This window comes from Calidris pugnax, unplaced genomic scaffold (assembly GCF_001431845.1).
Source record: "Calidris pugnax isolate Ruff unplaced genomic scaffold, ASM143184v1 scaffold161, whole genome shotgun sequence".
Classification (NCBI taxonomy): Eukaryota; Metazoa; Chordata; class Aves; order Charadriiformes; family Scolopacidae; genus Calidris; species Calidris pugnax.
Window position 1 is genome coordinate 1565492 of NW_015090955.1, and position 16064 is coordinate 1581555.

The window sequence follows — 16064 nt, forward strand, 5'->3', positions numbered from 1 at the left end:
ACAATTCTATGATCCTATGATTCTAACTGGCCTTAAAAACACAACACATTTGGGCAAACGGATCCACAAATGGGATCATTCAGGGGAAGGATTAGTTTCAACTCCCTGGACCCATGACTGATGTACCTGGTGATACTTAGCATTTCTTTGAGAAGTCATTTCTACACCTAGACAAGAATTTTCCTGAGAAAACTATTTTCCTATTCAAAACCAGTGTATTGGCAAAGCTACTGTTTATGAGAAAAAGGTTGTTTTGAAAAATGTCCCTTCTCTAGAGATACCGGGAGAAAAGTTTCAAAATTACCCCGGAATCCCATTTAGGGGTTTTTCCATGTAAAAACTTTGACATCATCAGTTAGATAATTGCAAAAACTGGTGTAAAAACCCCAAAATACATTCAAAATAAAAATCAAAGCTTCCATTAAATTAGCCAAGTGAATTGCTTAGCTGTTAGACTTAATTTTTATATCCGTGAACGCTTGGCATCCAAGAGCTTGTTTTCTGGAAGGGTGGAAATGGGAGCTTGCAGATGGGCAAGAATTTGTTCAGCGCTGGACAATTAGCGTGGACACATGAGTCAAGACATTGCCTTGCACAAAAACAAGTCAGTGGGAATTTCCACTGGTGGCCTCCCCTCACTGGGCAGGGGTTTGGCACCGTAATCCTGATCCTTCCGGAAATCCATAGCAGTCTTGTCCCTGGCTATGCTCAATTTGGGATTAACCTTTGAATGGCTCATACCTTTGGGTGTGCTGAAATGTGAATGCTGGAATCCTACGTCTCGACCGCACCGACACCGCGGTGACCTTGTGAAAATATTGCTCACCCTCCAGTGATCTTCCTAGCAGATGAGAAACCGGATCTTGGAACCGCTCCCCACCACCACCCCCTCTTGTTGTTGGGCTTGTGAATTTTATTAGCTGTCAACGTGTCAAACTTCCACTTAGCTGGACAGCTGCGTGACCAGCCAGACTCTGAGGCCTGCCAATAAAGTTTAACAGAGTTATCAGCTTTTTACATGGAAGAGGTTACGGTACGGGAGCACTCAGGTATCAGAGAGAAGGAATGAGACTTTAGGTAAGTTCACCTTTCACGTGGTGAAGCAAAGACTTGAGGAGAAAGAAGCAAAGAGATGGTCAGAGCCCCTTGGTTTTGTTCAGTGCTTGTACAATGATGAGCAAAATGGGATTCTAGTGCAGGGATGTCGTGTGTGTATGACAGAGATGGCAACACCTGGGCAGTGATTCAGAGACCCAGCTGTGCAGCAGCCAAGTGGCACTGAGATCCAGACCATGGATAAAGAAATGACCAGACACTGAGGAGCAGTGAAGGCTGCTCTTGAGTTTCTTTTGTGACTATGGATCACAAAACACTTTTCACACATCTGCCTCCTATTTTAAATGTTAACATGATAAGCTTTTGGGGACAAGATAGATGGGTAGATGTTGGCACGGCCCTTAACACCCAGAAACCCTAAACTCAGTTGGCCCTGCTGTTATAACAGCCATTTTTAATCCAAAGCACAAATCTTGGCCTTAAAAACTCACTTAAGACAGAAGTAAGACTATAAGGTGGTGGAAGATTCCCTACTGGATGCGTATATGTGTGGATGTGTGCGTGTGTGTGTGTGGCTTTTTTTTTTTTTCCACAAGAACTTGATTGACTAATGTTTGTAGGTCCCGAGAGCCAGTAAAAGATCTGCTCTGATATCCAGAAAATTTTACAAGGGGCGGCAGGCTTAAAAGTGGTGGGAAGAAGCTGACTCTGCCAGGATGTCGGAATGAGAAAGCCATCAGGAATGTGCCTCGGAGAACAGCTGCTACTAGAGCCCTGGCAGGAACCTCCATGCAAGCTGCCTGGGAGCAAGTAGGGGGATTGGGAGATCACAGCTTGAGACGAGGGAAAGGTTCCCTTTATTTATTTATTTAGCTTTCCCTTTCTGTTTTCACCTCCCTCCTTTCTCCCGAGCCCTGTCACAGTGAGGTCAGAGTGCCTTGGAAAAGAGAGAACCTGCCTCTGGTTTTTGCACTCCCTGGCACTGCAGGGCTCTTCCCTTCCTGCCCAACGTGCCCACATCACGGCTCATGCAACGCAGGTTTCTCTCACCCCATAAAAAGGTGTTACCTAAACTCTGTTCTTCCCTCAAATTCCCTTTTTTCCCATCTGTTTGCCACAGCAACATCTCTTTTTTAGTTCTTCCTTAGCATCTTATGTCCATCTACAACAAGCAAGACCAATTAGAAATAGAATATGCAAAACAAAAATGAGGGAATTTACACTTTCCAACTTCTGGTAGCTTAGTTGCCTAAATTAGCCACCTTCCCAGGCTCCAACGACCTATAAAGCTAACAAATTAACTCTATTACTGTTGGACACACTGGCACGGTCTTTTGGCTAAGATCTGTCCTGGTTTGAGGTAGGACAGAATCAGCTTTCTGCTAAGATCGAAACTAGAATGAGTTTCAAGTTTGCTAGATTTCTTTTTTGCAGTCTTCACAGCCAAATCTTGAGGGATGATGGATTCAGGAAAACCCAGTAGCTCTCAAGAGATATCTGGAGGGAGGTGAGAGGGCATCTCCTGCAGTGCTGCAACTGGCTTAGCACTTTTTTGGGACGAACACTAAGGGAAAAGTCCTTAACCAGTGAATGTCCCAGGTGTGGGGGGAAATGTCCATTCCCAGACAGCTGAGGGGAAAGAGCAAAACCTGTTGGTGGTTTTGGCTTCTGAGAGAGCACATCAAGCTCATTATCCCGAGAACCGCAGAACAAAAAGAAGCCTGTTTTGTTTTGGAGGAGCTGGTTAATTGACTGTTTCCCCGTCACAAGCCTGGAGTGCTCTTTCCCTCTTCTCCCAATTCAACTCTGGGCTGTGTGCACAGAGACCCCTGTGCTCAGCCTGAAACCTAATCGCAGTGGCCACACGGAGGACGGACTGCTGGGGTCTCCATTTCACTTCTTTAACCCAGCACAATCCCCAATCCCTCCCCCTTTCCTTCCCGTTCCCCAAGGGACTCTATTATACCCCCTGATCTGTTCACACTCCTTATCCCTCTGCGTGTTTGCACACACTGCTGACCCAGCCTTTATCTGGAAGACATAAGGGTCTCTGTGTGGAGTTCCCACAAGGGCTATTAATCGTGTAGATGTCAGAGTCCCCCCGGCTCCAAACCCTCCCTTCCTGCTCCTCCCCTCTTCTTCCCTCCCCCCGCCCTTTTTGTGCTCTCTGGAGATTGGGGGGAAAAAAAGTTTTATGAAAATTCACACGCAGAACTTGCAAACTTTGCAAAACATGATCTGCTCCCCTGGGCAAGGTTGGTAAATGGTGTGATTTCTCCTAAAACACCAAATACAAACACACACACACACACACACTGCTTCCTCCTGGGCAATTGGAAGAATTTTCTCCAACAGAAAACAGAGAGCTAAATGCCTTGCCAAGTTAGAGAAAGTTTGGCTCCTCATCCCAACCTGGATGGAAACCCTCCAGCTGGTACCTCTGCAACGGGCCAAATCCAAATGGCATATCTGCAAATCCACGGGAACGTGGGAATCTGCAAAACTGGCTTTAAGTCTCAGATTATAGAACCATAGAATTTTTGGGGTTGGAAGGGACCTTAAAGCCCATCCAGTGCCACCCCCTGCCCTGGGCAGGGACACCTCCCACCACACCAGGTCCCTCCAAGCCCCCTCCAACCTGGCCTTGAACCCCTCCAGGGATGGGGCAGCCACAGCTTCTCTGGGCAACCTGGGCCAAGCTCTCACCACCCTCACACCAAAGAACTTCTTTCTGAGATCTCATCTCAATCTCCCTTCTTTCAGTTTAAAACTGTTCCTCCTCATCCCATGGCTCCCATCCCTCATAAAGAGTCTCTCCCCACCTCTCCTAAAGGCCCCCTTTAGGGACTGGAAGGGGCTCTAAGGTCTCCCTGGAGACTTCTCTTCTCCAGGCTGAACAACACAACTCTCCTTGAGGATGTGGCTCCAGAGAAGAAGTGCATCCATGTTACCACCTTTCAACACCCTCATCCCCTGCACTACTGTCTCCTTCCCCAAGGTAAATGAGAAGCTGGGCCACCAGGCTGACTTGCCACCCACTGGCTCCAGTTCTTACCTGAACTCGGGCCTCGGTGAGCTTGGTTCTCTGAGCCAGCTCCTCTCGTGTGTAGATGTCTGGGTAATGGGTTCTCTCAAAGGCCTTCTCCAGCTCCTCCAGCTGCTCAGCAGTGAAGGTGGTTCGACTGCGGCGTTGCTTGCGCTTCAAAGGCAGGTCTGGTTCGGATTCGACATCAGAGCCTTCATCCAGCCTGTTACCTGGGGTGGGAAAGCAATGGGAGGTGAGGCTTGGGTGGTTCAAAAGCCTCAAAATAGGGAGAAAGGCTGTTGGAAGAGCTAAGCAGCCCAGCAAAGTAATCTCAGTCCTGCTGTGATGGTGCCCATCGAAAGAAATACTCCGTCCACATACAATACATCTACCAGTTTTATGCTATTTCTGTAATTTCCTACTATTACATTTTTCCCCACACTGTAAAAAGACAACCTATGAAAACCAGAACTCTTTGCAGGAAAAGGATAGTTCAAAGTCCACCATTCACATTGTTATGGTGGAAGAACTTCCAGTTGTTGACTTATTTCAAGAATTTACCACTTTTTATTAGAAATGACTGTTTGAGAGTTGCACATTTTACACTAAAAAGATGTAGAAGCTGAAATGAGCATGTAAAAATTCAATACACGATGCTTTGATTTGTGCAGCGTTATTTCCTCTTGTGTTTTGTCAAGTATCAACGTTTGATATTTCAATTTTTTTTTAAACCACCTTTGGAAGAAAAAAATAAATACTAGACATTTTTATGGCTGGGAAAAATCTTTCCAACTCCTCTTCACCTCTGGGTTGGGCTGCCCACACGATACGACTCCTCTTCACAGAATCACAGAGTCAAAGAATCGTAGTGGTTAGAAGGGACCTCAGAGATCATTGAGTCCAACCAGAAAACAAAACAAAACAAAACAAAAAAAACACACCACCACCACCCACCCCCTAAACACACAACAACAACAACCAAACCAAAACCATCACCCACCCACACAACATCCCACCACAAACCAATAATCTTGGGCACTAGAGCATGCCCTGAAGAACCATGTCTACACGTTTCTTAAATACCTCCAGGGATGGTGACTCCACCACCTCCCTGGGCAGCCCATTCCAATGCCTGACAACCCTTTCAGTAAAGAAATGTTTCCTAATATCCAACCTGAACTTCCCCTGGCACAACTTGAAGCCATTACCCCTTGTCCTGAGCAAAGACTTGAGGAGAAAGAAGCAAAGAGATGGTCAGAGCCCCTTGGTTTTGTTCAGTGCTTGTACAATGATGAGCAAAATGGGATTCTAGTGCAGGGATGTCGTGTGTGTATGACAGAGATGGCAACACCTGGGCAGTGATTCAGAGACCCAGCTGTGCAGCAGCCAAGTGGCACTGAGATCCAGACCATGGATGAAGAAATGACTAGACACTGAGGAGCAGTGAAGGCTGCTCTTGAGTTTCTTTTGTGACTATGGATCACAAAACACTTTTCACACATCTGCCTCCTATTTTAAATGTTAACATGATAAGCTTTTGGGGACAAGATAGATGGGTAGATGTTGGCACGGCCCTTAACACCCAGAAACCCTAAACTCAGTTGGCCCTGCTGTTATAACAGCCATTTTTAATCCAAAGCACAAATCTTGGCCTTAAAAACTCACTTAAGACTATAAGGTGGTGGAAGATTCCCTACTGGATGCGTATATGTGTGGATGTGTGCGTGTGTGTGTGTGGCTTTTTTTTTTTTTCCACAAGAACTTGATTGACTAATGTTTGTAGGTCCCGAGAGCCAGTAAAAGATCTGCTCTGATATCCAGAAAATTTTACAAGGGGCGGCAGGCTTAAAAGTGGTGGGAAGAAGCTGACTCTGCCAGGATGTCGGAATGAGAAAGCCATCAGGAATGTGCCTCGGAGAACAGCTGCTACTAGAGCCCTGGCAGGAACCTCCATGCAAGCTGCCTGGGAGCAAGTAGGGGGATTGGGAGATCACAGCTTGAGACGAGGGAAAGGTTCCCTTTATTTATTTATTTAGCTTTCCCTTTCTGTTTTCACCTCCCTCCTTTCTCCCAAGCCCTGTCACAGTGAGGTCAGAGTGTCTTGGAAAAGAGAGAACCTGCCTCTGGTTTTTGCACCCCCTGGCACTGCAGGGCTCTTCCCCTCCTGCCCAACGTGCCCACATCACGGCTCATGCAACGCAGGTTTCTCTCACCCCATAAAAAGGTGTTACCTAAACTCTGTTCTTCCCTCAAATTCCCTTTTTTCCCATCTGTTTGCCACAGCAACATCTCTTTTTTAGTTCTTCCTTAGCATCTTATGTCCATCTACAACAAGCAAGACCAATTAGAAATAGAATATGCAAAACAAAAATGAGGGAATTTACACTTTCCAACTTCTGGTAGCTTAGTTGCCTAAATTAGCCACCTTCCCAGGCTCCAACGACCTATAAAGCTAACAAATTAACTCTATTACTGTTGGACACACTGGCACGGTCTTTTGGCTAAGATCTGTCCTGGTTTGAGGTAGGAAAGAATCAACTTTCTGCTAAGATCGAAACTAGAATGAGTTCAAAGTTTGCTAGATTTCTTTTTTGCAGTCTCCACAGCCAAATCTTGAGGGATGATGGATTCAGGAAAACCCAGTAGCTCTCAAGAGATATCTGGAGGGAGGTGAGAGGGCATCTCCTGCAGTGCTGCAACTGGCTTAGCACTGTTTTGGGACGAACACTAATGGGAAAAGTCCTTAAGCAGTGAATGTCCCAGGTGTGGGGGGAAACGTCCATTCCCAGACAGCTGAGGGGAAAGAGCAAAACCTGTTGGTGGTTTTGGCTTCTGAGAGAGCACATCAAGCTCATTATCCTGAGAACCGCAGAACAAAAAGAAGCCTGTTTTGTTTTGGAGGAGCTGGTTAATTGACTGTTTCCCCGTCACAAGCCTGGAGTGCTCTTTCCCTCTTCTCCCAATTCAACTCTGGGCTGTGTGCACAGAGACCCCTGTGCTCAGCCTGAAACCTAATCGCAGTGGCCACACGGAGGACGGACTGCTGGGGTCTCCATTTCACTTCTTTAACCCAGCACAATCCCCAATCCCTCCCCCTTTCCTTCCCGTTCCCCAAGGGACTCTATTATACCCCCTGATCTGTTCACACTCCTTATCCCTCTGCGTGTTTGCACACACTGCTGACCCAGCCTTTATCTGGAAGACATAAGGGTCTCTGTGTGGAGTTCCCACAAGGGCTATTAATCGTGTAGATGTCAGAGTCCCCCCGGCTCCAAACCCTCCCTTCCTGCTCCTCCCCTCTTCTTCCCTCCCCCCGCCCTTTTTGTGCTCTCTGGAGATTGGGGGGAAAAAAAGTTTTATGAAAATTCACACGCAGAACTTGCAAACTTTGCAAAACATGATCTGCTCCCCTGGGCAAGGTTGGTAAATGGTGTGATTTCTCCTAAAACACCAAATACAAACACACACACACACACACACTGCTTCCTCCTGGGCAATTGGAAGAATTTTCTCCAACAGAAAACAGAGAGCTAAATGCCTTGCCAAGTTAGAGAAAGTTTGGCTCCTCATCCCAACCTGGATGGAAACCCTCCAGCTGGTACCTCTGCAACGGGCCAAATCCAAATGGCATATCTGCAAATCCACGGGAACGTGGGAATCTGCAAAACTGGCTTTAAGTCTCAGATTATAGAACCATAGAATTTTTGGGGTTGGAAGGGACCTTAAAGCCCATCCAGTGCCACCCCCTGCCCTGGGCAGGGACACCTCCCACCACACCAGGTCCCTCCAAGCCCCCTCCAACCTGGCCTTGAACCCCTCCAGGGATGGGGCAGCCACAGCTTCTCTGGGCAACCTGGGCCAAGCTCTCACCACCCTCACACCAAAGAACTTCTTTCTGAGATCTCATCTCAATCTCCCTTCTTTCAGTTTAAAACTGTTCCTCCTCATCCCATGGCTCCCATCCCTCATAAAGAGTCTCTCCCCACCTCTCCTAAAGGCCCCCTTTAGGGACTGGAAGGGGCTCTAAGGTCTCCCTGGAGACTTCTCTTCTCCAGGCTGAACAACACAACTCTCCTTGAGGATGTGGCTCCAGAGAAGAAGTGCATCCATGTTACCACCTTTCAACACCCTCATCCCCTGCACTACTGTCTCCTTCCCCAAGGTAAATGAGAAGCTGGGCCACCAGGCTGACTTGCCACCCACTGGCTCCAGTTCTTACCTGAACTCGGGCCTCGGTGAGCTTGGTTCTCTGAGCCAGCTCCTCTCGTGTGTAGATGTCTGGGTAATGGGTTCTCTCAAAGGCCTTCTCCAGCTCCTCCAGCTGCTCAGCAGTGAAGGTGGTTCGACTGCGGCGTTGCTTGCGCTTCAAAGGCAGGTCTGGTTCGGATTCGACATCAGAGCCTTCATCCAGCCTGTTACCTGGGGTGGGAAAGCAATGGGAGGTGAGGCTTGGGTGGTTCAAAAGCCTCAAAATAGGGAGAAAGGCTGTTGGAAGAGCTAAGCAGCCCAGCAAAGTAATCTCAGTCCTGCTGTGATGGTGCCCATCGAAACAAATACTCCGTCCACATACAATACATCTACCAGTTTTATGCTATTTCTGTAATTTCCTACTATTACATTTTTCCCCACACTGTAAAAAGACAACCTATGAAAACCAGAACTCTTTGCAGGAAAAGGATAGTTCAAAGTCCACCATTCACATTGTTATGGTGGAAGAACTTCCAGTTGTTGACTTATTTCAAGAATTTACCACTTTTTATTAGAAATGACTGTTTGAGAGTTGCACATTTTACACTAAAAAGATGTAGAAGCTGAAATGAGCATGTAAAAATTCAATACACGATGCTTTGATTTGTGCAGCGTTATTTCCTCTTGTGTTTTGTCAAGTATCAACGTTTGATATTTCAATTTTTTTTTAAACCACCTTTGGAAGAAAAAAATAAATACTAGACATTTTTACGGCTGGGAAAAATCTTTCCAACTCCTCTTCACCTCTGGGTTGGGCTGCCCACACGATACGACTCCTCTTCACAGAATCACAGAGTCAAAGAATCGTAGTGGTTAGAAGGGACCTCAGAGATCATTGAGTCCAACCAGAAAACAAAACAAAACAAAACAAAAAAAACACACCACCACCACCCACCCCCTAAACACTCTTAACTTCCCAAATTTCAGCAGGAGTTTTGCACAAGGCCAGATTCCCACAGCATCAAGATGCCGTGAAAGTCCTTTACCAATGTCTAATTGGTCGCTTAATTCCTCCACTTTCACTTGCTCTGGACCTCTGCCTTTCCCCTCTCCCTGCCTGGAGCCCAGCATCACATCTATTGCCTCCCGAGGCCCTTCTCAAACCCCAACAAGTACAGCTGGAATAAGTTCACTTGCTCTGGACCTCTGCCTTTCCCCTCTCCCTGCCTGGAGCTCATTTCAGCAAGAGCTTTGCACAAGGCCAGATTCCTACAGCATCAAGATGCCATGAAAGTCCTTTACCAACGTCTAATTGGTCGCTTAATTCCTCCACTTTCACTTGCTCTGGACTTCTGTCTTTCCTCTCTCCCTGCCTGGAGCCCAGCATCACATCTATTGCCTCCCGAGGCCCTTCTCAAACCCCAACAAGTACAGCTGGAATAAGTAAGCCAAGTTTTGCTCTCTCTTTTTTTGGCTGGAGATAAAGCAGAAGGCACTACATTGCTATTCACCAATCTACAGTCAGACCCTGTGGATTTGAGAGGGGACCCACCGAGCACAGCGTTAGCCATGGCTCCAGTGTTGGCCAGAGGACTCTCATGGAGCAAAGCTTGGGTTTCAAAGACGCGCAGGTTCTCGGTTCCCCGCGGTGCAGATGTTGATGGATGGGGGATCTCAGCCAGGCCAAGGCTTTCTGCCTGCCTTTGGGACAGTGAAAAATGTGCCACTGGTTCGTGGCAGCAGAGAAAGAAGGATATGATATATGGAACGTTTCAGCTAGGTGAGAGATCTGGCCTCTGTCACCTTTTCCTTCTCTGTCATGAAAATAGGAGGCTCATTAAATGTGCACTTATTTTTTTCCCTGCCAAGCTTCGCTGCTATCTTTCAGAGTAACTGCACACACAGACTGAGAGGCAGAATCTGCCTAAACACTCTGCTCACAGAGAAATGGTTTTTTTTTTCCTTTGAGTAAACCTTTGCTAATTTAGGATTAAAGCTGGATTTACATATGTTCAACTTGACGATAAAGTTCCCTCAAGTTGCTAAACAGTGTTTTTCAGTCCCTCTCTTTTTGTTCAGCTCCTATACTATCATCCTCCAAAAATCTGCCTTTTTCTTTTTCAGAGCTGGGAACGGCAGCTGTGAGTTCCCCAACAGCTGCTGGAGAGCGGCGGCAGTTTGAGGAGTATGAGGCAAATATCCCATCGGAGCTCATTTGTTTATACTGAGATCACCACAAAATGCCACCGCATTCAGCTCGCTCCAATACAAAAATGCTTTTATGTCTCAGGGCTTCCCAGGGAGGATGCGGTGTCAGACTAACTGCAGTTGTGCTGGAGTCAGAGAAACTCTGCTGCTGAGGAGGGGGTGGCTTGTTTTGGGGACAAACACAGCACTTGGAGAGGTTTTCCCTTCTTCCAGCTCTGGCCTACCAATACACAGGGTCTTTACAGCTTTTTGAATCAAGAACCCTTCATTTCTCACTGAAGTCACTGAGAAATTCACTGTTGACTTCAGAGGAGCGGATTCTGTCTCACATTTTAATGACAGTTTCACTGTACATAGCAAAAATTTGTTCCCAAATAAGCTTTTTGGTTATGTCCATTTTCAGGGGAGGTCTAGGGTCCCAACCCTAAAAGGAACATCTGTACTGGAAAATAACAGCCCTCCACATCTGGGTCCCAGATGATTCAGGGCAGGTAGAAGCACATCTGGACCTTGGAGTACCATGCTGTGCAAAAGCACATCTGGAAGCCTATAGCATGTAGTAATTTTCTTTCAGTTAATCACTGAAGTCACCGACTACTATTGGTTTAATTAGTATCTTTTCTGGAAATACTTGATATTAAAAAAAAATACAAACGGAGGTGTGTTTTGGTCCAGGATGTGAGAGAGTCGGTGTGAAGAAGGGGAAGGAAAAGATAGTAAGTTAAACGTCATTTAACTCTGCAGCTGAGCATATGTCTTTACAGTAAATACGCATTTCCATATAGTTAGTATGCATGCTTAGTAGCAACTTTCAGCCCGTGAGCTCTTTAGCACAGGAATTGTCATTTGTGGCATGTTTCACGCCTGGTGCAACAAAGCCCCAACCTGCTTGGCAAGAACTGTGGTGACAGCAATGTCAAAATGACTTTTTGAAGATCTAATTCTTCTCTTGGCCACTCAATAGCAACGCTCTAACATCTCCCTGCAGCTTGGTCCAACTGCCTCCATAGGACACAACAAACCTGGGATCCAGTATCACCCCAAGTGAGGAAAAAAAGTCTAGAAAAGGGTCTGTAACATGTTTCATCTCCCACACTTTGCTCACTTTTTATTTTTTTGTGCTGTAGAAGGCTGGAAGGGAAAACAGCCAAACTTCCTTCAACAGCTTTATGCTCCTAATTAAGAATCCCTGATTTGGCCACAAAGTTTTGGGAGAGGACAAATGAGTGTCATGAGTAACAATCTGTCCTACTCAACAGCAGGACCAGCAACTGTGCTGGCCATCACGCTGGCTACGGGGCTGGAAGGGTGGAGAGCCAAACTTTGCAATGTAAACTGACGTAACCCTTTCTATCCACAAATCTCCACAAACAGCTCCCGACTGGCATTATCTCCATTTTACAACCGTGGCAGGGATGGCGGAAGTCACCCACCTACAGTCACCCTGTGAGTCAGGAGCAAAGCTGGGAAAAGAAGCCACAGCTCCTCGTGCCAAGTCCAACAACCCGACTACAAAGATGAAACCAAGAGAGCAAGAAAAATCCCAGGGTATGTCTGGAACCAGCTGGTCTTAGTACGATGCAGCTGCTGCTGTCAGACACAGATTCATTAAATAATATAGAAAGTCTTTCAGCTGAGACAGACTGCAGCACGAGCCTATTATCTAAAGCATCCCTATTATCAGGGGACAGTCTCCCTTTACCTGCCTAAGACGCAACTTGAGGATCCAACAGGTCTTTTCCATTCCTCAACAGCTGAAATCTGCTGGTCAAACGGTTTCATTGCCATCATCTTTCATCCTGTGCAATGAAAAGCTTTACAAAACTGCAAGAGTAACTCAAGGAGACTCCCTCCAAAGGCAAGTCTGGGGGGATTTATTCAAAACCTGAATGCTTCATTTTTTTTTGCGACACATCCCTGTGATAAATGGATGTGTAGCACTGGCAGCAGCACGAGCAGGGGGTGAATCCCAGTTTGCAGCCTCCAGCACAACGGGGCTATTGCTGTAGAAATAATCATTAACATGCGCTGGTAGCATTTTACACTTACTCAGCACGGACAGCAAGGAACACCCTGTAAATAGGAAGGTGGAGAAATATCTAGCAGCAGCTTCTTGTGTGGCTTAGCAATCACTAGTTGTGATGAAGGATGGGAAACAGCTAGCTGTCCGGTACGCAGCTCCCCTAGGGTATCATACTGGCTAAAGATTGACAGAAAAGAACAGAATGGAGGGAAAAATCTCACAGGAGGAGAAGTCAGAGAAAAGGAAAAACTAAGAGAAAAGTGTGCATATTACAGGACACACACTGACCTCACTAGATCGTTTTTTACAGCGATTCCATCTTTATTATTTAGCGTAACTGCTCTGTCCCTCAGAAGGAGAAAAGCCAAGCTGCTCAAATCTCTTTGCTTTGCAATATTCTTAGAAATAAAGAGACACCGGCTTCATTATGGGAATGAAAAACAAGTCTGCCCGTGTGAAAACTCCTAAGCTCTCCCCTCTGCTCAGGGAGGGCTATTCACATATAGAGGCACCTTCTTGGAGCAGAGACACAACACAGTCATGCAAGGGGGGAGAGAAGACCATGTGAAGGGACTTGCTGAAGGTTTGCGTGGACCAATGCCAAGTCCCACATCTTCAGGAGGCTCGTGCGAGGGGGGAGAGAAGACCACGTGAAGGGACTTGCTGAAGGTTTGTGTGGACCAATGCCAAGTCCCACATCTTCAGGGAGGATGAGCCAGGGAAAACTGAATCAACCAAAATGATTCCTTCTCCCCATGGAAATGAGTGCAGCCAGGGCACATGCACAGGTGTGTGTTAAGGATGGCACAGGAAAAGTGACAAATATAAGCCTGGGCTTGTCCTGAGACTCATTCTAGCATGAGGAAATGTGCAAATTATGGCCCAGAAACTCACATTCCGGAGTAATGCTGCCGATTCAGATTGGGGTACAATTAGCAAGAGCTGGGCAGAGATCTCTGGAGGGGTTTGAAAGGAATAGAAGTGGACTGGACCTTGAAAGGAACAAGAAAAACCCTCCATAATTATGGACTGGATGTGTCCCCCCCATTCCCTTCAATCCTCTTTTTCTCTTCCTCCCCCTCTGCCTTTCTCCTCTCCACCTCCATTCACTGCTTCTGGGTGCCTCTTAGCCCTGGAGTTAAATTAATCAACAGGATTAGGTGGAATCGGCCACAACAAGACCCTCCAGGCTCAGACTGAGCCCTTGATGCTCTACAAGGACCTGCTGCCTTGTCTTGAAGCACCTTGGTGCCGTCTGGAAGGATTGGCAGACAGGACCAGACATGAAAACGCATTCATTAAAGTGGGGATCGGATTTTGTTAGAGGGTAAAGGGGAGCTGCACGTTCTCTCCTTCAGTATTTCTCATCTCATTTCCTCTCTCTCTTTCTCTGTGGCTTCCAGCTGCACCATCCTAAAAATTAAATGTGCGTTGGAGGGGAGAGATGAAGAGGGGGAAGGGAATGGTTTTGTGAATGGCTTGGCTATAACTGCACCTTTTGTCCTGCAACTGGCTTTAGCAAACTCAGTTTGCTGGAGCAACGGCGACGCTCCACGAAACCAGATCTGGAGGTGACTGCCTGGGAAGCTAATGCAGCCACAGGGGAACCTGGATTTAACTGCGTGAGAGGAGTAAGAAAAATCTCACTTTGAAGGTACCAGCAAGATGTGAGCACCTCCACATTACAGCAGGGTCCTCCCTTTTCTTAACAACGCTCTCCATCCACAAAAGCTGTCCTGCTTGGTGGCCCCAACAGCTACCCCTGCACAAACTATGCACCTTTTCCCAGTCCCAGATGTGCCTGAGCTTCAGGTATGTCAAATAACTCCAGGTTGTTTTATGCTGGAGGACAATTAAAGAGTCTCTCAATGACCTTGCAAAGGGCAGGCTCCACCTGCCACATGATGCTTTTGCTGCCTGACATTGCCTTAATAAAGGGAGCCACACTGCCATGAGACAACCATCTCACAGGTGAAAATACGTCCTGATTGTGGGTACCTTGTCATGAGGACCTGAAATAATAAGATATATTATAGCTGAGATCCTTGCCATGGACCTGAGCTACAGTCAATCAGTGGAACAAGAGGGATGGGACTGCAAAAATCGGGCTTTCTACTGCCCCAAAAGGATGTGGGATGAACAAAGATCAGCAAGATGCAGATGTGTATTCACAGAACCTGTACTCTGTGCTGGAGACAGTCATCCTGCAGTCGATGGCTTCAGAAGCAAGAGCTGAAACTCTACCTGACTTCTTAGCATCTGCCTTTCCCTCTGGCAGAAAGCAAACAAAACCCATCAAAATGCAAACAAGACTATGAAAAGCCTGAGAGAAGGGCGACACAGCGGCAGCGTCACAAGCACAGAATTGTATTGCCTTGATTTTTCTTTCCAACATGAAAACCAGAACACCCTTTTCTCTCTCTTCTTGGAAAATGATGAAGTCCTGAGTTCACAGTGAGAGAGAGGGCACAGAATAACCCCCACTCACCTCCAAACTGGTCCAACAGCAGGTGGGACTGCAAAGGGGGACAGAGGTGTTTCAAATTCATCTCTCGCCCCTCTTCCCCTGTCCAAGCACATTCCCAGACACAAAACCCAATAATCGACAAAGCACATATAATAAAGCTTGGGTTTCCCCCCTCCCTCCCCTTTCCAACCTGTAAACTCCCCATTCTCCAGCGGCTGCTCGTGCCTGCGCAGCTGTATTACAGTTTAACATAGTTTAGAGGGCTGTGGTGTGGAGCAGCGGCAGAAAACGAATCACATAATAGTTGATATGCGTTTTAATCAAGTAATTCGGCCCAAGCAGAATGATAGTGCCTGTTGGTGGGGTGCCCTTGAATACCAAACAGACCGGGTAGCAGGCCTAGGAAAATGAAAAAGTCATTTACAGCTCAGCTGGGGACTGCAGTGTTCAGCAAAGCATTAGTGTGGGGGCCTTAGGAGATAAAGGTTTGGGGTTTTTTTTCTTGTTTTTTTTTTTTCTTCTTTTTTTTTTTATTCAGGCATTGAACTGGCCAGCTGTAACTAAACCACAGACTGAGGTAATGTCCATTATGGGCTTTACAACCTGGAAATAATACTCACAGCAGAGCTGATGCTCTTGAACGGGGAGGCAGAGACAGTGTGTGTGTCTGTCTGTCTGTCTGGGAGGAATATAGAAAAAAGTGGGGGGGTCAAAGAGAGAGGTGTTTCACAGCTGGATAATTCCCTCATCATGTCAAGATCTCTACTGAATGAGCGAGATCATATGTGGAAGGAGAAGCTGTAGGAAGGAGGGAGGAAGGAAAACTGGAGGTTTAAGGGATGAAAAGGAAGTATATATGCAAAAGGTATCCAAGTGTGTACATCTCCTCACACACCGGTGACGGGACACAGCCCGTCAGCAGGACAACCATGGTGAGAGCCACACAACCTGCTCTGGCTTGGAACGAGTGATCCGACAATTTTTCCATATCTGAATCCCAAAAATTTACCTGGGAGGAGCCCTCACATTCACACGCTGGGCTGGAAGACTCAAGGACAACCATGGTGAGAACCACACAACCTGCTCTGGCTTGGAAC

At 46.8% G+C, this 16064-nt stretch overlaps 1 protein-coding gene across 1 annotated transcript in view; it reads right to left on the reverse strand.

Annotated features, from left to right (window-relative positions):
• Positions 1-15049, reverse strand: part of PAX7 (paired box 7) — a 95750-nt gene extending 80701 nt beyond the window's left edge. Inside the window, exons 1-4 of the mRNA XM_014952037.1 lie at positions 14989-15049; positions 8301-8500; positions 7658-7685; positions 4112-4311 (exon numbers count right to left, since the gene is read on the reverse strand). Of these exons, the coding sequence (XP_014807523.1) occupies positions 4112-4311; positions 7658-7685; positions 8301-8500; positions 14989-15049 (489 nt within the window). The remainder of the gene's footprint in view (positions 1-4111; positions 4312-7657; positions 7686-8300; positions 8501-14988) is intronic.
• Between the last annotated feature and the right edge of the window lie 1015 nt (positions 15050-16064).